Source organism: Oncorhynchus nerka, linkage group LG20 (assembly GCF_034236695.1).
Source record: "Oncorhynchus nerka isolate Pitt River linkage group LG20, Oner_Uvic_2.0, whole genome shotgun sequence".
Lineage (NCBI taxonomy): Eukaryota > Metazoa > Chordata > Actinopteri > Salmoniformes > Salmonidae > Oncorhynchus > Oncorhynchus nerka.
In genome coordinates, this window is record NC_088415.1 from 35,525,952 (window position 1) to 35,552,813 (window position 26,862).

The window sequence follows — 26,862 nt, forward strand, 5'->3', positions numbered from 1 at the left end:
CCATTAAAAGACACCATGATAACCATAAGAAACCAGGAGTGTTTACTGTCTAATAATGGACATTCCAGGAGATCATGCACACACACACACACACACACACACACACACACACACACACACACACACACACACACACACACACACACACACAAATAACTATCACCCCTGGGCCAGGAGTAATTATACTAAGGTCACACTAATTAATATTTCACACTCTCTCTGTGTGGGTCTCCTTCTCTATTTCACACATAGTCAGACACTCCCAAACATTTGCACAAACATGCAAAAACGCACACACACTTACATAACAGAATACAAACAAACTCTCTGCTTCCCAAATTATACTATATTCACAAAAGCACAAAGTTTGACCACAGACCATGGGAAAGTAGTGCACTATGTAGGGACTATGGTGCCATTTGGGACACATCCACTCCCATGGACTAAGACTGTGGTGATGATCTCAACTCTGCTGACCCCACTGGAGAGATGAAGGGATTGACGTCACGTCAGATTCAATAACCCAAAGGGAAGAAGTTTTGAGTTGGGGGTGGGGGGGGGTGGCATACAGTTGGCATACCGCTGAGAAGACAAGTTTTTAATTTCCACACATGGGGATAAAAAAAAAATTGTAGGGTCCTTTTATAAACACATTTCATGCAATTCCACTTATTTTACATGATAGAAGACAGAAGAATATCTTCTAATACCACACAAATGGCCAAATGCGGGCTACTACTGTGCAACTCGCTATTCAGGTAGGATGCCATTTTTTAAACTTTATTTATTCCTTTTTTTGTATTTATAATACTTTGTTTCATCATTATTATTATTGTATATCATTGTTATTATTGTAGGCCTATTTATTAATCGAAGGCAATTCTTTAAATATGCAAAACTGTAACGAGTGCGCTGAGAGTCGGGAAGCAAGTTCAGGGAGTGAGTGTTTTAATAAATAAATGAACACGAAACACAAACAACGCACCAACATGAACACAGAGTCAATAACACCTGAGTAGAGAACCAAGTGGAGAGACAGATATAGGGAAGATAATCAAGGAGGTGATGGAGTCTAGTCGAGTGTCATGAGGCGAAGGGGCGCGAGACGATGGTGACAGGTGTGCAGGATAATCAGCAGCCTGATGACCTAGAGGCCGGAGAGGGAGTAGACGTGACAAAAACTTATTTTGTTTAATTCTGTTCAGACTTTTTGTTGGCTAAATTAAGTTCGATCTGTCTTTTTAATTGTGTGCTCTGTATTTAGTTTAAGATAGGTTATAAGTAGGCTGTTTGTCAAATAAATATAATTAGCCTATTGCTGTAACTTGTTTATTAGGGTGGCAGGTAGCCTAGCGGTTAGAGTGTGGGAACAGTAACTGAAAGGTCGCTGGTTCGATAACCCGAGCTGACAAGGTAAAACATCTGTTGATGTGCCCTTGAGCAAGGCACTTTACCCCAATTTGCTCCAGGTGTGCCATACTACTTTGGCTGACCCTGTAAAACAACACATTTCACTGCACCAATCTGGTGTGTGACAATAAAACCTTTTTAAAATATTTTGGGGGGAGGCGTACTGTAGGCACTAGCCTTTCTTGGTAATTGCTGTTATATAGCCTGTTATAAACTTTTGTTAAGGCTTAAACCAGTTCGCAAATGTTTAGTTTTATTCTGTTGAGCCATTTTCTATGGCCAAATTAAGTTCAAACTGTAATGTTATGTTTGCAGCGATATAATATCCTGCTCGTATTTTCCCCTATAAACAATGGCTTGACTTAGTTTTGATACTACCCTAAAAAGTTTAGAAACTTTTGAGAAGGTTTGGTGTGGTGTGGCTATTAGCCTATTATGCTGCAGACCTATGATACGAAGGCAGTGCACACCGGCGCTCCACCTGACTCCAGACAGTTGAACTTGAGGTGAGGAAGAATGTTTAAGGCCTACCAGAGATGCTCCTAGAATCTAACAATATAATGATTATCTTTATAAAAAATATTCGGATTGAAAAATGTAAACTTTGTCTTCTTCTGAACGTCTATATCTGTATAGCAGACGCAGTAGCCTATCTGACAAAGTTAAAGAAATGCATCTTGGTGTCGTAGCATACCGCCAGCATTTCTCTGTCTCTCTCTCTGGGGCTAGGCATACGCTTCTCTTCCTTCATATTTCTTTTTTTAATATTAATATCATACAGTGGACGCCTATAGGTCTATGCATGCAATGTCCTTAATCCTTTAGTGCTAAAATCTCTGACAGCTGAACCGTGAGGTGGACATTTATTGGTTTAGGAAAGTAAAAAACAATACAAAAAAAAAGGCAAAAAAGTTTTGCATATTGTCACGGATACCTCCGGAAATGTCAAATTACACACACCTGGTTCCTATTTCCCACTGATTGATTTGTATAAATGTGCTTAAATGTGATTATTGTTACAATGGCCGTTGGTCATGTGAGTACCTGTGCTGTGTTTTCGGGTCTCACCGTGTATGTATTTGAGGTACTCCTTGCTCTTTTGTTTGGGTTTAACCCTGTATTTTGTATACGTGTTTGTTTGGTCTTCGTCCCCGTGCCTTTAAATCAAATCAAATCAAATGTATTTATATAGCCCTTCGTACATCAGCTGATATCTCAAAGTGCTGTACAGAAACCCAGCCTAAAACCCCAAACAGCAAGCAATGCAGGTGTAAAAGCACTTTACATGGCACGCTTTGATTTCTGTGAATAAAAAACCCTAATACGGATTCCTGCGCCTGTCTCCCGACTCTTTATACCAACGTGACACATATGATACACATCCAAACACAATGAACAGTGTTTTTGTCATTTGTTATAGTCTGTTTTTAAGGACATGTAAATGTGGCTCATTTAACCTATATCCCTCGTTTATTGACGACCCTGGCTATGTGGGTGGACACCCCAATGGGTTACGCACCCAGTGCATTATGCATGGCCAGTAAATTTCTCAAATGTCCGATAAACTAAAAAAATCTTCCCGGTCACTTGTCAGGCACCATATTTTCAGTCAAAGTTTAACAATCAAAGTGCTAAGTTTCGAGGTTCCAAAATCCTTCTATGGATTATATCTATGGCCACACTATGTTGGAGTGCGTGTTTCCCAAATTGCTGCCTTCCCGAACTGTAAGTGCTTGTGATAAAACTTACTCCACAGATTGTTTTGGAGAAGCGATCCTCTGTGGCTAAATGATGCTCTCTGGTGTAGTATTTTGAATGATTTGATTTATGTCTCTTCAGACAGGACAAATATCATTTTGGGGGAAATTGTTTTGTGTAGCCTAATTTTTGCAAAACGATTTCAACGTATCCCCCAGAACTCTTACTTCCTGTGGCTATGCCCGAAGGCCTGCAACTCACACTGTTCATCTTCCCATTAGTGGATGCAGAGGGAGTGGAGTACGGGACAGCTGTTTGGGCTACACCACTGTGCTGCTGGAAGAAGAGATGGGCTAGTTTGTGCTGTTGTTACTGTGGTTCAGAAGCAGAAGGGACCTAGTTTATCATCCTTTAAGTCAAGCCATTCGACTGAACATCACAGCCCTAGACATCAGAGCACGAGGACCGGACAGTCACAGGGGCAATGTTGAGATAGTACATTTTCTTCCAACAGACAAACTAAGCCGCCACAAAAACCTAGTCTCTAAACCTAGCCCCTTTGCCCTGCCCTCCCTCCTCCTCCATCTCTCTAGCTCGCTACCTCTATCTTCCTCCATCTCTCTAGCTCGCTACCTCTATCTTCCTCCATCTCTCTTTACCTCCCTGATAACAGATGGTGAACCAGTGTGTGTGTTCCACTGTTTCCCTTTTAGAGCGAAACATGCTGAGTCGGGGTCGCTCTCTCTCTCTCTTTCCCATGCTCTCTTCTCTATCTCCCTCCCTTCATCTCTATATCCCGCCTCCCTCTGTCTCTCTCTCTCTCTCTCTCTTTGATCTGAAACATATTTAGATGGCTGAGGGTGACCTAAACATGGATGATGTAAATATTGTGTATATTAGTGGGTTGTTGTTGACAGATGACAGGCCTCACCAGTCACCAATGAGCTGAATGGTGTGAGTTGGGTAAGGGTTTGAGGACAAGGTCAGGGCAGAGAAGAAACCAACACAGGATAACCTAAAATAAATCACAACTCCATATTACTGTAAATATGGCACTTAAATTGAAGAACAGTAGCTATTCCTTTAACAACCAAGCTAAGTATACTACATGTTTTGAATGTGGTACTTAAATTGAAGAACAACAGCTATTAGCTTAAAATCTAAACTAGAGAGCTAATGTGTCACAAGCACTGTCATTAACAGGGGAGAATCTGCAAACTGTCCTACATTTGCAATTCATCAGTGTGCTTAACACCCACATAAATACCTAATATGTGTTTCTATCAATAGGGGATTTGGTCTAGTCAAGAGTCTGAATCTATCTGATGAGGGACTGCGAACCAATTAATGAGAACAAATAAATGAAGATGAAGTCAAAAGGAGGGAATCAAGTCGTAGTCCAGCGCAAAATGAGAAATAATGTGATATGATTCATATGATTTGGTGATGTTATTATGTCTTCAAAACAATATTGCTAGATAAGGTCATATGGTAGTATACAATAGTATTTTTACAGGGATCTGTCTATAATATGCCTAGTACATGAACATATTAGACCAAATATTATTATCTGTGTGTGGAAGTAAAACTGAAAAGAGGCTTAGATTGTTTGCCACAGAAGTGTGTTTCCAGACCTTCACTTTAGCCTGACCTCTAGCTAGAGATTCATGGCCAATAAGGCCTGACCTCTCACTCAGAAACGAACCTAAAGGAAAGTGCATTACTGAGCAGACGTGGGCGTCAAGCTATAATTTTATGATTTTGAAGGACAAAGGCACTGAGCAAAGCATAATCATTTCATATGGTTTCTCCACACACACACACATACGAGCACACACGTGCGCGCACACACACACACACACACACACACACACACACACACACACACACACACACACACACACACACACACACACACACACACACACACACACACACACACACACACACACAGTCTTCCTCTGCACATTACACATCCCACTCCTACACATAAAGCATAAAGAAATCACTCCTTCACACAGATCTCACAACCCCGGTAACAGAATCAGCACACTCATAAAATGGAACTCCCACAGAAAGAGGCACACACACAAACACGCAAGTCACTGCATTGACCAGAACACACAATGCACTGACTATACATTGCACTGGCTGAACTAAAACTCAGGTAGAAGGTGTTACAGCAACGGTCAGCCTGTGTAAAATGAAACTCTGACCCCCTGAGTACACACAGGATCCACAAAGCAAAGCTCCAAGCAGCTTCATCAATATGTAGTCATCCTCTAGTCCTCGGTATGTCAGACACTCACCCCTTGAACACAGCTACACCTATTTGAGACAGTGTGGTTCCAGTGAGCACATCACTTCCCTTCAAACTAATGTGATCTGGATGCAAATATCCCTTCACTTTTACTCAGTGGTGATGTCACTCACTGAGGAATACAGAAGAGTTATATAACTGTAGCAGAGCTGTTTGTTTGTCTGATCACAATTAAATGAACAGTATGCCAACTCCTTTTAAGCCAGATTAAGTAAGATCCGCCACAGGGGGCATATTGGGCATGAATAATTTGGGCATGTTGGTAACATCCAGCTGATGCTCAGAGACTACCATCAAGGAACAGTGACAATTAGTGACAATGTTTTCCTCAGTCAGGGAATAAAATCATAACACCATATCCATCAAGCAACCCATGCTTCAGTGGGTTGTGGAAAGAATGCACTGGGGGGAAACATGGGAATTATACAAAAGAGAAACAGAAACAGAACCCACTTTCTGCGGATGGTGGAGCTGTTGGTGTCAGAGCTGTCTGTGTGGTCCAGTCTCTCCTGCTGCTCCCGCTCGGCTGGGTTCGAGCCACAGGACATGCCCCGGGCCAGCCTGGTGTGGGCACGTCTCTCCCGGCTCGGCCCCGCAGGGGGTACCACCACAGGGGGTGGGGCGGTGACGGGGCTGGGGGTGCTGCCACTACCTCCACTACTGCTGCCAGGGTGGATGGGCAGGGAGAGGGGCTGCTCTGCTCTGTGGTTGGTGTTGCTGTGGTTCTGTTCGGGAGCTCCGGGGCTCGTGGAGGAGTGGGTTTCTCCAGTCTCAGGTCCTGGTTCTCCTGGCTGACTCGGTCCAGCTGACCTTCCAGCTCCTCGATGCGCCGCCGCTGGGTCTCCATGAGCTTGGCCTGGCTCTCGATGATGTTGTTGAGCTCCAGGAGGTACTCCACGGCCCGGTTGGGGCTCTCTGGACTGGTCTCCATGATGGGAGGCTTTGCTACAAGGAGGCTCCAGGGTAACACCACCTCCACCGTTACGACCCTGGAGCTCCAGATCCCACCCCCCCACCAGCCCTGATGAGTGGGGGGGAGAGGGGAGGACGGACAGGGGGGCTGGAGGAAAATTAACTTGGGGATTGTTTTTGTCCCTTTCCACTTTACGCAAAAAAGCCTTTCAGAGATTCAGAGACGGCAAGGGACACAACAATGTGTCGACAGTTTCTCGGACGATTACATATCACAGTATCTCAAAGCAAGATTGGGGTTGGTTGCAATTGTTCTACGTCCACAAAAGGTGGCTTCACCAAGAGAACAGTGCAAAGGCGAAAACAAAGTAAGGGGTACAACTGAGTGTGGTTAGCTGAAGGCTTAGTGTCTTTAGGTTCAGCATCTTGAAGGATGATGGAAGATGGAAATCCAGGACCTTGGGCATCAGGTGTCATTCCAAATGATCAACCAAAATCAAACAATAAAAAAGAGAGACGGATCAAGGCAGAGAAAAAAGAGACAGAGAGGTATAGTTGAAATCTGAAACAATAAATGCACATTAGCCATCTTGGTAATTCAATATTCCCCTCTCCTGTGGAGAGGCAGACAGAGGGGGTTACTGTGTAATACAAGATCAGTGAAATAAAAAATAATACACACCAGTGACTCTTGCCATAGAGCCCAGTGTTCTCCTTGTCAACTTCAGTCAAGATGTGTTATCATTTCAACAGCCAATTTGTCTGAAAACAGGTCGATTCTCCCCAAAATGATTAATGGTCACAAAAAGTTTTCTGTCTCCCCCGATGAAAAGGGGAGGGAAAACGGGGTCAGGGAAATTGGCTTGTTATGTTCTCCCACTAATAAGCAGTTTTGTCAAAGATTATATAATAGAAAACATTCCATGTTCCCTCCCACATAGACTATCCCTGCAGTCTCCACCTCATCCTCCTCAACCCATAACTAGATGTGTCTTTGGAAAAGCCTAAATGAAGACGTTGGAAGACTGATTCATTTCATAGTTAGAGGTCCAAGTATTCACCCCTGCCCTGTACAGACCACACCTAAAAGCCCGAGGATGGTTTAGGCTATAGATTTTGCCCGAGTGTCCCTCGTAGATCACCGCACCGTGTAGCTTCACCTCACGCGCCCATGACGAAGAGTTGCCTACTCGAACTCGAGTCTTTTTAAAAATCTTTATAGACAGTTCAATTTCTCTGTAAAATATTCCACACGTCTTCAATACACATACTTGATATGTATAAGGAGTTTCCACTTGCCCGTGTTCTGTTCCCGACGTTTCAGGGAAAACCAATAAAACAATCCGCTGCGCACTTTCTAAAATCCCATGTGATACAAATAAATAAAGTGCATTTATCAAACTATTTTCAATGTTTTACCCATCTGTAATCCACTATGGTAACAGTCGCAGTAACTTCACACCAGTGGTGGTAGAGATATGCGAAGAGATGGACTCCTGGCAAATCTGTGAACTGTAGGCTATGAGCGCGCGTGGGTCTCAGGGGCGCTCTTGTGCCGACGCGCAATGTTTGATGCACATTATAGGCGATTGACAAATGTAGGGTAGAGCATCCGCACCTTAAAATGTATATGTTTCTAAAAACGTTTTGATTGAAATATGGTCTGCAATGATCAATTGAACGAAATCGTTATGTGCATATGATATGCATTCATCAATGGCTTTAATTCCAATTGTTGAACTGTTTTTCTTATTGGTTTTGAGGCATTATGGCTATACAGATTACTGGTTTGATGTAAATTCTATTCTTTGTAAACATTCCCCAAAATCTCCACAGTGAAGGGAAGTTAAAGTAATTTCCTAAAGCCGATTCATTTCGCACATGACTCAGCTGGAGAAAATCCAGAGGGCGCTGGCTTTCTGCGCTATCAATAACTTTAATTGCAAACCGCTATGCTGAGCAGAACCTAGTCATTACCAGCATAGGCCTACAGTAATATGTTACTATTGGTAATAGGCTTTTGCATCCTCTCGTGGCTCCCTTATGTGCGTTTTCTTCAGAGTAAGCCTAATGACACTTCACTACTTCAATGATGCGTCAGAATATAACCAAAATAGCCCACTAAAGGGCCTCTGTGCCACAATATTTTTCGTAATAGAGGATTAAATAACTGCCATTTTCCGGTACAAAGTTTGTAAAGGTCTTTGTGTAATTGCTCATGTCACAATAACTGTGTGTGTATGTGTATGTGGGAGAAAGACATGGAGAGAGAGAGAGAGAGAGAGAGAGAGAGAGAGAGGGGAGAGAGTATGTATACATGTGGGCGTGATTGTGTTAAAGGTGAGGCAATTTGTTGTACACTAATAGTAAAAAGCCTGATATTAGATAAGAGAGTACATGGAGAGATGTGAAATCCCTGCTCTTCCACAGAGCCTGGTAAATCATTCATGTGTTACTAAAAGATCAGCCATTTGCCCTCTCCTGATACTCATACATCTGCCACACACACACACACACACACACACACACACACACACACACACACACACCCTGTGTGCCCGGTTCCTACTCTCCCTCTCATACATTCTCTTTCCAGGCGCATCTAAACATTCCCATACATACTCCATCTCCATCTGCCATGCTAACACTGAAGCTATTCAGACACCACCTCTCTCCCCCTTTCACTCCTGCTGTACATCTCTCATTCCAATTTCTCTCCTTTATTCACTGCCATATACTGTCTCTCTCTGCCATCTTCCTTTCCAGCTCTCTTCTGCTACTTGTTTTTATCTCTCGTTTGTTTGCAAGCCTCCGTGAGTCCCAACTCTGACTCAGTGGTGATTTTGGAGATGTTGATTTGATGGCTGTCAACATCAGTACAGGGTAGAGGAGAAGAGGGTCCTTATGTGCTCTGAAGCACTGCCCTCCAGTGATACCAAAGATAAGATGGATGAAAACACACGCACGCACACACACGTACACACGCGCACACAACGTACACACATGTACACACATGTACACACACGCACACACACACACGTACACACACGCACGTACACACACGCACGTACACACATGTACACACACGCACACACACGTACACATTTTTTTTAGATGCATTTCCACCCTCACCCTCCGCACTGTACCACATTTTACTGCCATCTACTGCTTTAAGTAGAAAACATATTCTCAATGAACCTCATCTCATACTCACACAAGTATTGTCAAAATAGATGAGAAAATGATGTGACGTAATATAAATATTTTATTAGCAGTTTATTTTAAGTTTGTTAACAATTTATTGGCTATTATCTTCTTTAGGAAAATGAAAAAATGAAGCATTGAAAAACAAGTTTACAACAGTAACAACAACAGTCTCAATAAAAAAATGGAGCTTAACTGGACTGGTTCGGTAGTCATGTGCTGATGTGTAATAATTGATTCATATTCTGGTTAACACTGGAGACGTGCTGTGACAGTTGTGATGTGACACCTCTGCTTTTTTTCCATTGGCATGAGAAAAAGAATGTAAAAACTGTATCTAAAATTAGACAACATCATAATTTATACATACTCAGTTGCTTCCCTCACAACACTGTTTCGGTGGGTCAGATAATTCAATACATACAGCGCCATCTCCAAATGTCTTGAATAGAATGTCAATTGAAAGCAATATGTGTCTTCCTGTATTTAGTTCAGTCCTTTAACTTAATATATATTGGTTTATCGCTTATATATCTCAATACCTGGGGATTTAAAAAATACATCTGTACAAAAATATCATATTTGGGCCCTAACTCCCATAACTGGCTTACAACTGTCTGCCAATTGTTTGGCAAAGCAATGACAGATTGATTTAATATCTTGTCCTTTATTTATTCAGATAACTCAATGTCAGGAGTCGTTGGCTGTTTTTACTGAAGATCAATAGACAGGAAAAATACGTAGATGTTTGATCATTTTAGTCATGACAGGGGACTATAACGACACACCCACTACTCATTCATTATCCAAATGCCACATACACAGTATGAGCCAGCTTAATGGTTCAGTATGGGTTTGGTTACCAAGGCAACTGCAAGTTAAGAGTAGTGGTGAACGACTCCGGGATTTTGGGAGTTGAATCCGACTCCGACTCCTGCTATCAGAGCGGTTGGAGTCGACTCTTTCTCGACTCCCAACTTCAATTTGACAAAACACTTCAAAATCTGCTCAAATTAGCTACAGCTGCATTGTCAGAGTGTGTGCGCTGAACTGGGTGATTTATTAGCAATGCATATGGAGCCATTTGACACTATCTAATTACCAAAATATTCTAGGCTTAACCAGTAGCCAACACCAGCCTAGTTCCCACGGCACATCTTTCTGAACGACTCTATGATGTTTTGAAGCATCCGGCTGCTGTTGATGTGCGCTGACGCCGTTCCGTCTGGGAACACTAGCTCTGGTTCAGGGAGTAGTGTTAACCACGGTTGCTTGTGCAGCTAGCTAGTATTTTTTAAATTGTTTTGAACCTTTATTTAACTAGGCAAGTCAGTTAAGAACAAATTCTTATTTACAATGACGGCCTACCAAAAGGAAAAAGACATCCTGGGATTAAAAATACAAAATCAAATAAAAATATAGGACAAAACACATCATCACAACAAGAGAGACACCACACACACACTGTTGGTGTGTACCCATGCTGTTGGTGGCGGTAACATACAATCCTATCTGGCACCCTTCGACCTCCTGTCTCATCTCGCATGTCTCACAGCGTCAGTGGCGTGATAAGGTATCTGCTGGAGTCAGACCCTGTTGGGATTTTAAGAGTCGACTCTGACTCTCTGTGGTCAAGGAATCAACTCTTTCGGAGTCAACTCCCCACCACTACTGAAGAGGGCACGGCACTACTGTAGAATGGAGAGTGGCTCTGTTCTTACTTACAGGAAATAACATTTTGACAATATAAATATGTATTCATGCTGTATGACTTTGGTAAGATTTGTTTGATAGAAGGGTTTACCCCTGATACTTAACCAATATCACAACATTCATTTCAATAACATGAAATCACAAGTCTATAATATGGATTAAAATGTTGTCAGTAGCCTTTATCGTCTCTATGTATTATTATATTTCACAGTACCAACAATGTGAATCAGGGCTCCATTAAATATTGTATATACAATAGCATTGAGATATGTATTTAATACAAATATTTAGACAGTATACAGATTGCACACACAGCACAAACTGGCTGTCAAAGACACGGTCCTCTGAAAGTCATCACAATCAAATGAACACACAGAACAGCATCTATGTCAGAACAGTTGGATGGACAGTAGAAGGAGTCGCAGGTACCATACAATACCACCCCTTCCCTTCACATTCCCTGGGCAAAGTGTAGCCTGGGTGTGTTGCATATTATTGCTCAGTATCATGAGGTATTATGCTGTCTCTCTATCTACAGTGGAAGGGAACTGAAACTCCAATACTTAAGTACACTGGCACGTGTCACTACAGAGAGAACGACCATCCCAGTTCCTAACAACTGCAGGAGGACAATTCTATTGCAACTCCTGAAGGAGAGCAGAGAAAGGTGCTGTATTCAGAAGGAGGACTAGGGGATTTCCACAGAGGAGAGCAGAGAAAGGTGCTGTATTCAGAAGGAGGACTAGGGGATTTCCACAGAGGAGAGCAGAGAAAGGTGCTGTATTCAGAAGGAGGACTAGGGGATTTCCACAGAGGAGAGGAGAGAAACTGATTTCTGTTCCACTGGAACATCTTCAAATATTTACAAGTGGACATTGTCAACAGTAACATCAGTCAGAAACCAGCTGTCAAAAGGCACAAAGAATATCACTAAATAATATGACATATCAAAAGCGTCACAATAAAACCAACTGTGTTGAGTATAGTTTAAAAAGAGGGGATACAGTTTGGTACTCTTCTTGATCATGAACCCTTGATATGATAACCGTTTCCTCAAACAGCATGTATACTTTTGCTTTGCTCTCTATATTCCCGATTCTTCCATGACTCCTCTTCCCCTTCCCCTCCCTCTTTTTCTCGGTTCTCCTGCAAGCCTGTTCTCCTGTATGACCTCAGTGATCCTCTGTTGGCTGGGTTTGAGCCAGGGGCCTGGGAGCAGCAGGGCCGGGGTCCCCAGAACAGACCCCTCTGTGAGGGCCAGCGAGAGGCCAGAGACACTGGCAGCATACACACTGCCATCTGAGTGGCTGGTTACTGACTCTGCATGCTCCAGCTCAGAGGAGGGAGTTAGGAAGGAGAAGGGATCTCTCTGTAGTGGAGAGGCCACACGAGACTCCAAGGAGAGCAGGTTGTTCAGGGACTGAGACCTTTCTCTTTCCTCATCATTTATCCTCTTCCTCTCCCACTTTATCTCCCTCAACCTCCCATCCTCTCTCTCCCACTCTCTGTCCCTCAATCTCTCACTCTCCAACTCCCTTTCTCTTTCCATGTCCCATTCTCTCCTTTTCCTCTCCCTCTCTTCCACATCCTCTTCCTCCCAGTCTTGCTTGGGCCTGGGCAGCCTTTTGTTAGTAATGGGGAGATAAGCATCTACCTCCTCTACATCTTCTTCCTCCTCTTCCACCTCTTCTTCCTCCATATCCTTCTTCTCCTCTCTTTCCTTCACCTCCTCCTCTTCCTCTGTTTTCCCACTGTTCTCCCTCTTCCTGACCCTCTCCTCACTCCTGCTTTTCCTTTTTCTCTCTCTCCTCCTCTCTCTCTCCCTCCCTCTCTCATCCCCCCTCTCTGCCTCTATGTGTATGTTATCGTTGTTACGTTTCCTCAGGGCATTTCTGGGTAAACTGTGAGAGCCTCCCTTGTTCCTGTTCTTCCTCCTCCTATCCCTCCCTCTCACCTGAGTCCTCTCTCTCAGGCCGCTGCCTCCTGTCTCACTGTCCTCCTCCTCCTCCTCTCTCTCAGGACCAGGGTCTGAATCAGGGCTGTGTCTCACTTCCCCTGCTCCTTCCTCTCCCTCTGAGCTGCTGCTTCTGCCTCTCCCTGACCTGCTTCCTTTCTTCTTCTTTTCTCTCCCTTTCGAAGACCTCCCCCGCTTCTTCACCTTGGACCTGTAGCTGCGGCTCGCCCGGCGGGCCAGGTCTACTGCAGCCACACTCTGCTCCTCGGGGTGCTGCAGTGGGAGGAAGGGGGAGGTGACTCTGCGCTCACGGCCTGATGAACACACAGGGAGGAACCCAGGAAGCAGGGAAGAGAGAGAACACATTGAATAGGTGGAGAAGAGAATAAGGAGAGTTAGAGAAGCAGATGATGTTACATAACCACTGTAGAGGAACTCCAGAGTTCACAGGGAATCCTTGTAAGAATCTGTAGCTGTATTTGTGCAGGTTGTGTTGTCTCAACAGCTGCTACTTCCCTGACCTCCAGGTAACCCTGCGTTATAACCATTACAGTATATCAACATTGTGTGCTCTCATGCAAATGTCTCCTGCATTGTTGAAGCGTAGAGATCACTAGCTCTCTTTTGCATTGAGCAACACTTAGAAGATTCTAGTGGCAAGGTTGGACACAAATCAATTCAACCAAGGGATATTGTTCTCATTGACTTAACTGGCATTTTTTGGGGGTTAAAACTAAGGCTTGAGTCATTAGTTATACCCCTGTCTCAACATTTCAGCATGTGGATGATCATGGTCTCACAATGACACAAGGTATTTTCAACAATGAGAACAATAGAGACAACATTAAAGACAACAGTAAAGACAACAGTAGAGACAAGATAGGGATTGAGGAGGAGAGGAATGTAAGGAGACAAGTAAATGGAGGACTAACAGGAACGATTACCAACCGCGTGTTCTCTGTCCGGCCGATGACATAGAAGCAAGGCTCGCCTAGCTTGGAGTTGGTCATACATAGAGACAGACTGGACAGCTCCACTGACAGGGAGAGAAGAGGAACGGAGGAAGAGCAAAGAAGAAGAGTAAGATGTAGAATAAAATAAAACAGGGGAAGAAGACAGGAAATAAAGAGAGAGCAAAGGAAAACGTGGTGGGGAGGTAAGAGGGAAGGTAAGAGGGAAGGTAAGAGGGAAGGTAAGAGGGAAGGTAAGAGTGAGAGATGGAGGGTTCAAAGAAGGAATCACAAGAAAAGGAGAGAAATAATAAAAGGAAGGAAAGCCCCAAAAAGAGAAAAAAGAAAAGCATTGTTAGTAATTTAGTAGAAGGGAAAGAGGTTATACACCCAAGACACCCAAGAGAGATATAATACAGCCAGAGAGATATAATACAGCCAAGAGAGATATAATATGGCCAGAGAGATATAATACAGCCAAGAGAGATATAATATGGCCAGAGAGATAAACAACAGACATTTGACAGTTTGAGGAGGATTCTCTAGTGTTTATGCTCAGTTGAATGTCTTGATTCTCTCTAGTCTACCGCCACTTTATCCTCAGTCCTCATCCCACCTGCTCTGTTAAAATCAAGTGAAACTGAGTGACAGTTTGTGCTGTGGGAGGAGTGTCTCTGGGGTTTTACAGTGCTTCCAACTTCTATCCCCCCGGTCCTTTTCTGTGTCTTACCGTAATCGGGTACGTATCCGTTGCCTTTCTTTAGCACCAGGTGTATGCGGTGTCCTCCCCTGCGTATCTGCTCTACAGCCAAGCTGTGGGTCATCCCTGCTGTGCTGTCCCCGTTGATCTCCACCAACTGATCGCTTACCTACAGCACAGTTACAGCTGAGGTAACTTACAGGGAAATATTAGACACGGCATTCTTTAAAGAGGTACCCTGGGTTGGTCCGACATTCTAAAACAATACACTCACCTGTATTTTGTGGCTGCGTGAGGCAGGTCCTCCCTCCATCAGTCCCAGTACGTACAGACTCATGTTGTACTCATCCCCCCCCCGCAGACTGAACCCAAAACCTGTTGGGCCGCGGTCTAGATCCACACTGTAATACCTAGAGTCATGCTAAAGACGAAACAGAGAGAGGGAGAGAGAGAGGTGCATATCAGTCTCCGGAGAAGAGAAAGATACACAGACAGAGAAACGGTGAAAGCGAGTGCGAGTGTCTCTGTGGAAAGGAAACACTGACCGAGGACATTATACACTCACTCAGACACACATAATGGATGGATGGCCCTCACCTTGGGTCGTGACCTGTGTCCTTTTCTGCTTCTGTAATTGGGGTCATAGTCTGCGGTCTCTGATAGGCTGGATGAGTCTGAGAGAGAGGAGGGGTGAGGTTAGCATGTCAATGAAGACAGAGAGTAAAAAGGTACTGGATGCATGTACACACAGAGAACATTGACATCTTAGTGACCCTGTGAACTAGAATGGGGAGGAGAGTAGTTTATTTTCTTCTTAAATGTGAGTGTAAAGGCTGTGTGTGTGTGTGTGTGTGTGTGTGTGTGTGTGTGTGTGTGTGTGTGTGTGTGTGTGTGTGTGTGTGTGTGTGTGTGTGTGTGTGTAAATATGTGTGTGTATACAGGTGTGTTTCTTTGCACTCACATGTGCTAGGACGGGGGATGATGGTGAGGCGTAGGGTGTTTCCAGCTCGGCGCAGGATATGGGCGAGCTCCCGGTGGGGTAGGGTCACCACAGAACGCCCATCGACCGCCTCCAACCGGTCACCGGGTCGGATCTGACCGCTCCTCGCCGAAGGACTGCCCCGACGCACCGTCACAAACCGGTGAGGGAGGAGCGAGGTGGCTGGAGAGAGAGAGAGAGAGAGAGAGAGAGAGAGAGAGAGAGAGAGAGTGAAGTTCCACAGTTCCACCATCTCATAAACCCCTAATTAGTCCTGTATCATACAGGATCATACAAGAGCACATGTTCCTCAAACCTCAGACACCAAACCATTGGTTGAAGTACAATGCTGCAGTAGAGACTTGTAGATACAGTAGAAACTTTAACACTTGAAGAGAGAGATTGACACTAACCAGTTTCTCACCAATACTTGTATTTTTGTTTGAATTGGTTGCTAAGTAGAGTGAAGAGCTATTGAGTGAGGTCATCTAAAAGGGACACGTGGGAACAGAGAGAGGGGATCTAAATCATCCTGGTTCAGGCCAGAATCCCTCAAAACAAGCTGTAATTAAGCCTATGCTGTTTTTGGCAGGGTTATATAATAAATGACTGCACTTACTCTGTGCACTCTCTCTCTTCCCATCTCCAAAGCTCTCCTCTCCTCCTTCATTTCCCCATCAATCAGCCTATCCCTCCATCCCCCTGACACGCCAAGGACAAGTTTTTGTCCTTCTTCATTTGACAACATTTTCAAGTGCGACATGTCTTCTAACTGTGTGTGTTTCAACCTTTTTTAGTACCAGAGACAAGCAAACACTTGACTTTTATACTCTATACATAATGTAACAATTCCCTCGGTCCATTTCGCTATCCCAATACTGCAGTCCTTTTCTAAACTGTAGGCAAGAAATGTGTTGCATAATTAGCCTACTATTAGCAAAGGACAGCAACCTGGTCTATACTGACCTATTTAAATACACTCTCTCTTTCATACACACACACCAAACCACACACTTTATTCAGTCTATGATGTTTGTGCTTGCTTGACATTTTCCCTGACTGTGAGAAGAACACTGTCCAGCATTTCCCAGCCCCACCTCCCTCAACTCAGTTTACACAACATCACTCACACTGCATTGACTCACCCTCACTGTCATGCACAACATCAGAGACACAGACTGCAGCTAAGGTGGTCCATGGTGTGTGTGTGTGTGTGTGTGTGTGTGTGTGTGTGTGTGTGTGCGTTTGTGTGTGTGTGTGTGTGTGTGTGTGTGTGTGTGTGTGTGTGTGTGCGTGCGTGCGTGCGTGCGTGCGTGCGTGCGTGCGTGCGTGCGTGCGTGCGTGCGTGTGTGTGCTTCTCTGAAAACATGTTAGATCATAACTGAGGATTGACATGGGAAATGGATAATCGTTATACAATGTCATGTCTGTTTCCATGAAAAATGCAATCTCACCCCTACAAAATGAACCAATATTGTTAAAAAGTATTACGCAATAATTCACTGAAATTAAGAAAAGGAACGCATTGACTTCATTCATTAATCTCCTAAACTAACTCAGCTAAAAGACTAGTTAAGGATGATATTGAGAGGCTAGTTAAGGATCTTACCTGACACCCTAGACCCACTCCAATTTGCATATCGCCCCAATAGATCCACAGACGATGCATCGCCATCGCACTGCACACTGCCCTATCCCATCTGGACAAGAGGAATACCTATGTAAGAATGCTGTTCATTGACGACAGCTCAGCCTTCAACACCATAGTACCCTCCAAGCTCATCATTAATCTCGGAGGCCCTCGGTTTGAACCCCGTCCTGTGCAACTGAGTCCTGAACTTCCTGACGGGCCACCCCCAGGTAGTGAAGGTAGGAAACAACACCTCCACTTCACTGATCCTCAACACATGGGCCCCACAGGGGTGCATGCTCGGCCCCTTTCTGTACTCCCTGTTCACCCATGAATGCATGGCTACGCATGCCTCCAACTCAGTCATCAAGTTTGCAGACAACACAACAGTTGTAGGCCTGGTTACCAACAATGACGAGACAGCATACAGGGAGGAGGTGAGATGCCAGGAAAATAACCACTCCCTCAACGTCAACAAAATGAAGAGGCTGATCGTGGACTTCAGGAAACAACAGAGAGAGCATGCCCCAATCCACATCGACGGGACCACAGTAGAGAAGGTGAAAAGCTTCAAGTTCCTCGGCGTACAGATCACCGACGATCTGAAATGGTCCACCCATACAGACAGCGTGGTGAAGAAGGGGCAACAGCACCTCTTCAACCTCAGGAGGCTGAAGAAATTCAGCTTGGCCCCTAAAACCCTAAAAAACTTTTACAGATGCACCATTGAGAGCATCCTGTCGGGCTGTACCACCGCCTGGTACGGTGACTGCCACAACTGCAGTGCTCTCCAGAGGGTGGTGCGGTCTGCCCAACAAATCACCGGGGGCACACTGCCTGACCTCCAGGACACCTACAGCACCCGATGTCACAGGAAGGCCAAAAAGATCATCAAGGACATCAACCACCCGAACCACTGTCTGTTCACCCTGCTATCATCCAGAAAGCGAGGTCAGTACAGATGCATCAAAGCTGGGACCGAGAGACTGAAAAACAGCTTCTATCTCAAGGCCATTAGACTGTTAAATAGCCATCACTAGCCGGCTACCAGCCGGTTACTCAAACCTGCTGTCCAGTTGAAGTCGGAAGTTTACATACACCTCAGCCAAATACATTTAAAATCATTTTTTCACAATTCCTGACATTTAATCCTAGTAAACCTTCCCTGTCTTAGGTCAGTTAGGATCACCATTTTAATTTTAAGAATGTGAAATGTCAGAATAATAGTAGAGAGAATGATTTATTTCAGATTTAATTTATTTCATCACATTCCCAGTGGGTCAGAAGTTTACATACACTCAGTTAGTATTGGGTAGCCTTCCACAAGCTTCCCACAATAAGTTGGGTGAATTTTGGCCCATTCCTCCAGACAAAGCTGGTGTAACTGAGTCAGGTTTGTAGGCCTCCTTGCTGGCACACGCTTTTTCAGTTCTGCCCACAAATATTCTATGGGATTGAGGTCAGGGCTTTGTGATGGCCACTCCAATACGTTGACCTTGATGTAAGTCGCTCTGGATAAGAGCGTCTGCTAAATGACTTAAATGTAATGTAAATGTAATGTCCTTAAGCCATTTTGCCACAACTTTGGAAGTATGCTTGGGGTCATTGTTCATTTGGAAGACCCATTTGCGACCAAGCTTTAACTTCCTGACTGATGTCTTGAGATGTTGCTTCAATATATCCACATAATTTTCCTACCTCATGATGCCATCTATTTTGTGAAGTGCACCAGTCCCTCCTGCAGCAAAGCACCCCCACAACATAATGCTGCCACCCCCGTGCTTCACGGTTGGGATGGTGTTCTTCGGCTTGCAAGCCTCCCCTTTTTCCTCCAAACATAAAGATGGTCATTATGACCAAACAGTTTTATTTTTGTTTCATCAGACTAGAGGACATTTCTCCAAAAAGTACAATATTTTTCCCAATGTGCAGTTGCAAACCGTAGTCTGGCTTTTTATGGCGGTTTTGGAGCAGTGGCTTCTACCTTGCTGAGCGGCCTTTCAGATTATGTCGATATAGGACTCGTTTTACTGTGGATATAGATACTTTTGTACCTGTTTCCTCCAGCATCTTCACAATGTCCCTTGCTGTTTTTCTGGGATTGATTTGTACTTTTCACACCAAAGTACGTTCATCTCTAGGAGACAGAACGCGTCTCCTTCTTGAGCGGTATGACGGCTGCGTGGTCACATGGTGTTTATACTTGTGTACTATTGTTTGTACTGATGAACGTGGTACCTTCAGGCGTTTGGAAATTGCTCCCAAGGATGAACCAGACTTGTAGAGATCTAAAAAAAAAAATCTGAGGTCTTGGCTGATTCTTTTTGATTTTCCCATGAGGTCAAGCAAAGAGGCACTGCGTTTGAAGGTAGGCCTTGAAATACTTCCACAGATACACCTCCAATTGACCCAAATTATGTCAATTAGCCTTCTAAAGCCATGACATAATTTTCTGGAATTTTCCAAGCTGTTTAAAGGCACAGTCAACTTAGTGTATGTAAACTTCTGACCCACTGGAATTGTGATACAGTGAATTATAAGTGAAATAATCTGTCTGTAAACAACTGTTGGAAAAATTACTTGTGTCATGCACAAAGTAGATATCATAACCGACTTGCCAAAACTATAGTTTGTTAACAAGACATTTGTGGAGTGGTTGAAAAATGAGTTTTAATGACTCAAACCAAAGTGTATGTAAACTTCCGACTTCAACTGTACATGGAATCACTGGTCACTTTAACAATGGAACACTAGTCACTTTAATAATGTTTACATACTGCTTTACCAATTTCATATGTTTATACTGTATTCTATTCTAGTGTATTTTAGTCAATGCCCTACGATATTGCTCATCCTAATATTTATATATTTCTTAACTCGATTCTTTTACTTTAGATTTGTGTGTATTGTTGTGTATTGTTAGATATTACTGCACTGTTGGAGCTAGTAACACAAGCATTTTGCTACACCCGCAATAACATTGCTAAATATGTGCATGTGAAAAATAACATCGGCTAAATATTTGCATGTGACCAATAGAATTTGATTTGATTTGAAAAAGCTTCTTACAGGACCATCTGCCAACCTCCTTCCCTCCTCTGTCTCCCTCCTTCCCTCCTCTGTCTCCCTCCTTCCCTCCTCTGTCTCCCTCCTTCCCTCCTCTGTCTCCCTCCTTCCCTCCTCTGTCTCCCTTCTTCCCTCCTCCCTTTCTCTCTATCCCTCCTCTCTCCCTCCTCCTCGTCTCCCTCATCCTGCAATACAGTAACACCCTCTTGCCTGCCTCCGCCGTCTCGCAAAGCCACCTTCTCTCTCTCCTAGGTGTACTGGGCTGTGTGTGGTGACAGCTGGCTGTTCTGTGTTGCCATCCTCATTATATAACCAATCAGACAACATCAACACCCAGAGACAGATACTCATGCATCAGAAATGCCACACTTTCTCCCCTTTCCTCCTCCTAGTCTTAGTATGAAAACCATACAGTACACTAAGTACTTCCTGATCTGTCCCATTGTTGCTGTACAATCAACAAGAGTGTAATCCCAGACTATGATAGTCAGGCAGATGTGGTGTGCGGAGGATCCCATCTGGATAATCATTGTTTTAAATGAGTCAAAGGACTAAGTTCTCTCTCCAGATCTGAGTACAATCTGGGTGACCCAGGCATGAAACTGCAATCAGGTCAAATCAGAGCAGAGTTTTATAAGATAGTGTTATCATGCATAATGCATCAGCAATATGCACGCACACCCACCCACCCACCCACCCACCCACCCACCCACCCACCCACCCACACACACACACACACACACACACACACACACACACACACACACACACACACACACACACACACACACACACACACACACACACACACACACACACACACACACACATTTCCTCTGGCTCTCCTTGTTCTCCTGTCTGTCAGGGGTAATCCCACTGCAGTAAAGTACGCCCAGTAGCAGAGCAGGCTGACTGTGACTGTGACGCGCTGCATTGATCACCGCTCAGTACTGATAACAGTACCTCTACAGCTCCCATGCATCAGGCAATCAGGCGGTGCAGAGATCCCTCCAGCACCGCAGGCCGCATATAGAGGACATGTGTTAAAGCCAGGAGAGGCAGTGGACACCTTTACATGCTTACTAATGCTATTAGCACAACTGATAACTAGCATGATTGCTACGTAGCTACGTCAACAGATGTTACTATGAAACCTGCTACTGCCATTACTACTGTACTACCATACCTGCTGGCTGCTACCTAAGCTGCCACTGTTAAACTGCTAACACTACCACTACTGTTGCAATTACTAATGTTACTACTACTGATTCTTTTACCAGTAACATAACCACTTGTAGGATTACATCCTCAAGCTACTGCTTACAGTATTACCATGAACGGCTCAAACGCCAATGGTGCCCGAGGAAACAAAGGACGAGAAACATATCGCAGCTGTTGAACTAATTGAAAGCATCTGTTGCATATCTGTAATGTTAATTTAAATGAAACAAAATTCTCTCTCTCATGCACACACACACACACACACACACACACACACACACACACACACACACACACACACACACACACACAGTGTGACAACTCGAGCAAAACTTTGACAGACAGCATTCAACCAGAAACCAGAAAGCCAAAACACGTACATATAAATACCACCACTATCCAAAGCTAAGTGCATTAAACGTAAACTACGCAACATAATTACGTTTGGAGTCCTTGACAGTTTTCAAAGCAGACTGTAGTCTTTCCAACATGACTCTTTGAATAGCATACGTAGCGTAAAAGAAAATCCTGAATTCCTTTAAAACAGCCTTTAGATGCTTAGATCCAAATGCCTGGGAGTGAGATCAATAGGAAACAATCAACTAAAACATATCACTGGTGTTGCTCCGCTGAGGAAAGGTTCAGCGTAGCGTCTCACTGAAGTCAGAGAGAGGGTGGAAGGGAGAGAGAGAGAGAGAGAGAGAGAGAGAGGAGAGAGAGTTTTAATCTTTAGAGAAACCCGACTGAACCCTTTTACTGCAGAGCGAATGGGTGTGGAAAGCGATAGAGGGGGCGGGTGCTCACGAGAGGGAGAGTGAGGTGAGGTATCTAGAAATGAATAGATTATGGGAGGAGCGAGATACAGAAAGAGAGAGGGAGGGGTGGAGAGGGAGAGAAGAGTTATTGAGATAAGACAGGGGTGAAATGTGGGTGAGAGAGAAGATAATGGAGCGAGAGACAGCCTTTGTCCCGTCGAGGCGAGAAAACGAAAGACCTACAACCTTAATCCTGCTACGACAACGTTCATGTATGGTAGCTTAGCCCGTAAAGAAAACTGAACTGCATTAGAGTTGAATGGTCAGAGGGGCAAATACAAAGAGAGGAGAGAGGAGAGAGATAATTAATCACATGGAATGGATAGTAGACTGTGTTATCATTTGCACCAGGTCTCTCCAACCCTGTTCCTGGAGAGCTACCGTCCTGTAGGTTTTCACACCTATCCTCATCTAGCGCACCTGATTCTAATAATTAGCTGTTGACTGTGAATTTTCTGTTGATTTCTGGGAGTCCCTACTCCCTAAGTTGTTGATTTGTTGTGCTTGCAAGTTGGCTAGCAGCAGTTCTCAGCTGTTAGCGGTTTCTTACTGCAGATAAAAAACGATGATTGCCATCATTTCTACGAGTCATTACTGAATTATTTTATGGAACAAAGCAAACAGCAAACCTTGTAAACAATTCATGGTAACCTTGTAAACGTTTAATTTACACCTGGTGTTTATTTGAAACGGGCGTTTATTTGCTGAAATGTGTGCTGTTGCCTGGCTATTAAAAGGGACAGGTGGCTATTTGAGACTCGCCATTTAATTGAAGTTTTACGCTATATAATTAGTGCCCTCTAGCTAATAGCTAATCAGGTGGGATGTTTTCCCCTTCACAGCCATAATGATTACACAAACTAGCTTCATTGATGAGACAATCTACTTTCTTTTTCTCACAAATATTTTTCTTAATATTAACAACATTTGAAATACATATTTTGATAGACCAAAGTGCTATCACGCCATGTAAAGGGAACAACCTACTAATGATTTCATATTTTCCGAAAAATCCAAACAACTAGATTTATGTCAACTCCGTCAGACAAGATAAAAGGCATTTCATTTTGACATTTATTGCCCAACAAGTGTTTAACCTTTTCACCCGTTCCAAATATCTCCAACGGTTCCACCAGCGCAACTTTTTTTCTTTGTGTGAACGTGATGTCAGAATGCGCTCATTGTTCCAAAATGTGATTGTTACCCAACAGGAAAGTTAACCGTCGGCGACCCTCAAATGATGTCGTTGCTACTTCTGTGACAATCTGAACAACGCATCCAGAAATAAACTGCTCACATCGAGGACAATGTAAAGACTGTTTGTAAAAAATAAATAAAAATGTCCAGCTCAAACGCTGACTGTTGCGTCAATGGTAACTGGACATTCTAATGAAGTGTTCTAATCACCGGTTTGAGGGTACGCTGCGGGGACCACTGTAAAACGATCACACCCGTGTGTTCGTACGCGTCACAGGGTTAAAAGCCTTTATGGTTTCATTCTCACAATAGATTATTCAAATATGCAATACAAATCTTCAAACTTCTTTTTGTTTTTATTTTATAGCGCTACATAATGTTCCAGGGCAATTTTTCGTTCGCATTTTGGCATGTTTTCTAGATTCAGAACATAAAACAACATTTATAAAGCAAACATTAGATCTAGCCCATCAAACACGTCAATAGTTTAAGCATACGTTGCAGAACAGTGATTAAAATGTGTTAAGGGAGTTGACAAGCCACTGACAGAGTTGACAACAAATACTTAAAACAGACATATTTTTGCCTCTAAAAAAATAAAAGTTCAAAATAAACATTTGTAAAATATAGAAATTATGTTTTATTCCCCAATTAAAACATCACCATTCTATCAGAGCTTTCAGCAATCTGACGGAGTTGACGTTAGACAAAATTCTGACAGAGTTGATGTTTTACGGAGTTGACAAAAATGTAATTTGTCTTCTTCATTCAAGTGGTATACAAAGTAGCAATTGTATTTTTCATCAGTGGCTTCATGTCTCTAAAACCTAATTAAAATATTTGAACCAAAATTCATATCCTATCTTAATGTATCAAGCAGATGGAGTTGACAGTTTATGGTTGTGACCATGGTGATTTCAATATTGTTTGTTTAAATCTATCAAAAGTAGAGAACTTTCCAGACCATGAGTGGTCTTGCTGCACTGGATGTAATGAAGACAAGAAGAAGGGGTCCTTATGGTGTCATGACCCTGCTATTCCTGATTCATTTAGGATTTTAGACAAATCTGACTGAGTTGACCAAATCCCACGACACATTTTTTAGAAATCACAGTTTTGAGAGAAATATTATTTAAAGTCAGAGAGGGCTATTGCAAGAAACTACAAATATCCCTTTTCAGTTAATATTCATTATTGCCAGTTGTTGAATTTTAAAAACTTTTTTGGAGGGTTTGAAATTGGGATCCCTTTCTCCAGATAAGGGCATTTACAGGTATAGAGCCAACGTGGAAATGCATAATATAGAAAATATTTAGAAAATTCCAAAAGCAAATTCCCCTAAATATAATTTGTAAGCTTAAATAATGCAACAAAATCTAAATTGGTTAACTGTAAAAAATAAAATGTTTCTAACCGGACAAGAATTGTTCTAACTTTCAAGAATCTCTGTGCTGTTAACTAAATGTAATAGAGATGCAGTGTACTGTGTAGGGTTACAGAAGCATTACGACTATGAGTGTAAAGCAGTGTGTTATCATCAGAAGGTTATGCTGTGGGAGGCAAATGGAGCTGACCGGCTGATTTAGATAAGAGCACTGACACATATGAAACCCTGTGTGGCTTAGGTCCTAATAGTCCTGTGGTATGGGGCTTCACGCTGGATAATCTCACTATCGATTCCATTGATTTTCATGAGGTGCAGCGAGTTCACATGCGATACCCCCCCCCACACACACACACACACACACACACACACACACACACACACACACACACACACACACACACACACACACACACAAATATTCATCAAATGCACTTGCACACTTGGGCACCAGCACACAAAATATTACACCCTATAACAACAATATAGCACCTTGATACAGACAAGGATGAACGCACACACACGTGCGCACACGCACAACACCCCAGCTTTAGCATAACGATGATACACGTAGTGCTGTAATGCTGTCATCGGACTGTTACTGTGTTTTCTGACTCCATAGTATATGTAGTGCTGTTCAAAACACTAAATACATAACGAGCAGGACGATGTCATCATGGGACTACTGGGGGTGGGGAGGTCTGTCTTTACGTGACAGAGACCTATGACTCAACATCATGACTCAGTGACTGTCATGCAGCCATCATAATATATTCAACATCCTACAGAACAGTATGGCCAATTGGGAAGCTTTTCTCTTCAAGCTGAAGGCCATCTTTTCACTGGGTGACGACATTTATTAAGGGACACGATAAGGGATTTGGTCTGAAAAGGTATGCTTCCTATTTTCTGCAATAACTCCATGACAATACCTAACCATTCAAGAGAGGGGGGAAATTGGGAGAAGTGAAAGTCATCAATCCAACCAATTAGAAGACGCAACGTGGCAAGTGTCCTGCTACAAATCAATCAGTTCTCACCTTTCCTGTTCTCTACATCCTCTGAAGCGATGACAAATCCGAACCCCTCTCCTGGCTTCCTCCTCAGCTCCACATCAAATCCCCGGGGCACACGGTTCCGTCCCCCTCCCTCCTGCCCTGGTCCTGGGATCACCACCTCCCTGTCCCCCTCATCCTCCATGCCCTCGTTCAGCCAGTCTTTGGGCTCCATGGTGAGGGTGACTGGGACTGACTCCAGGAAACTGGTGCTCTGGACCAGAGAGGAGCGCACCATGGCCGGGGGAGGAGGGGTGGAGGAGGGACGGGGTAGGATCAGGACGTCCGCAGGGGGTAAAGGATTGTAGTCTGATGTCACGGGTGGAGGATGGAGGTAGAGGAGTGGTGAGGGGACTCTTTGCATAGAGTTGGGGGAGATGGAAGAACGGTGTGAACCTGAAGAAGAGAAATAACATCACTAAAGACAAAGGAATTCTTGAGAAACGTTTTGAGTCTCTATTCATCACTTGTGCTGAGAATATAGTCATAAATAAAATAAAACTCTTGAGAACAATTTTGCAGGAAACTAGCTCATGTTCTTACCTCTTCTGTGAACCAATAAGACCACTTCTCCTTGTTTGGTGTGTTCCTGGAGAACCTGTTGTACCTTGGATGGAAAAGCATCACTTTATTATCTCTGATCTAAATGTCCCT

The 26,862-nt window shown here is 43.6% G+C and overlaps 2 protein-coding genes across 2 annotated transcripts in view; both read right to left on the reverse strand.

Moving 5' to 3' along the window:
- The window catches only part of LOC115102367 (IQ motif and SEC7 domain-containing protein 1-like), a 50,408-nt gene extending 42,621 nt beyond the window's left edge, over positions 1–7,787 (reverse strand). The window contains 2 exon segments of the mRNA XM_065005441.1: positions 5,882–6,164; positions 6,167–7,787. Coding sequence (XP_064861513.1) covers positions 5,882–6,164; positions 6,167–6,359 — 476 coding nt within the window. The 5' untranslated portion in view covers positions 6,360–7,787.
- Positions 7,788–9,587: 1,800 nt separating this feature from the next.
- The window catches only part of LOC115102368 (membrane-associated guanylate kinase, WW and PDZ domain-containing protein 2-like), a 46,272-nt gene continuing 28,997 nt past the window's right edge, over positions 9,588–26,862 (reverse strand). The window contains 7 exon segments of the mRNA XM_065005442.1: positions 9,588–13,525; positions 14,892–15,030; positions 15,136–15,282; positions 15,459–15,535; positions 15,823–16,023; positions 26,194–26,604; positions 26,752–26,815. Of these exon segments, the coding sequence (XP_064861514.1) occupies positions 12,342–13,525; positions 14,892–15,030; positions 15,136–15,282; positions 15,459–15,535; positions 15,823–16,023; positions 26,194–26,604; positions 26,752–26,815 (2,223 nt within the window). The 3' untranslated portion in view covers positions 9,588–12,341.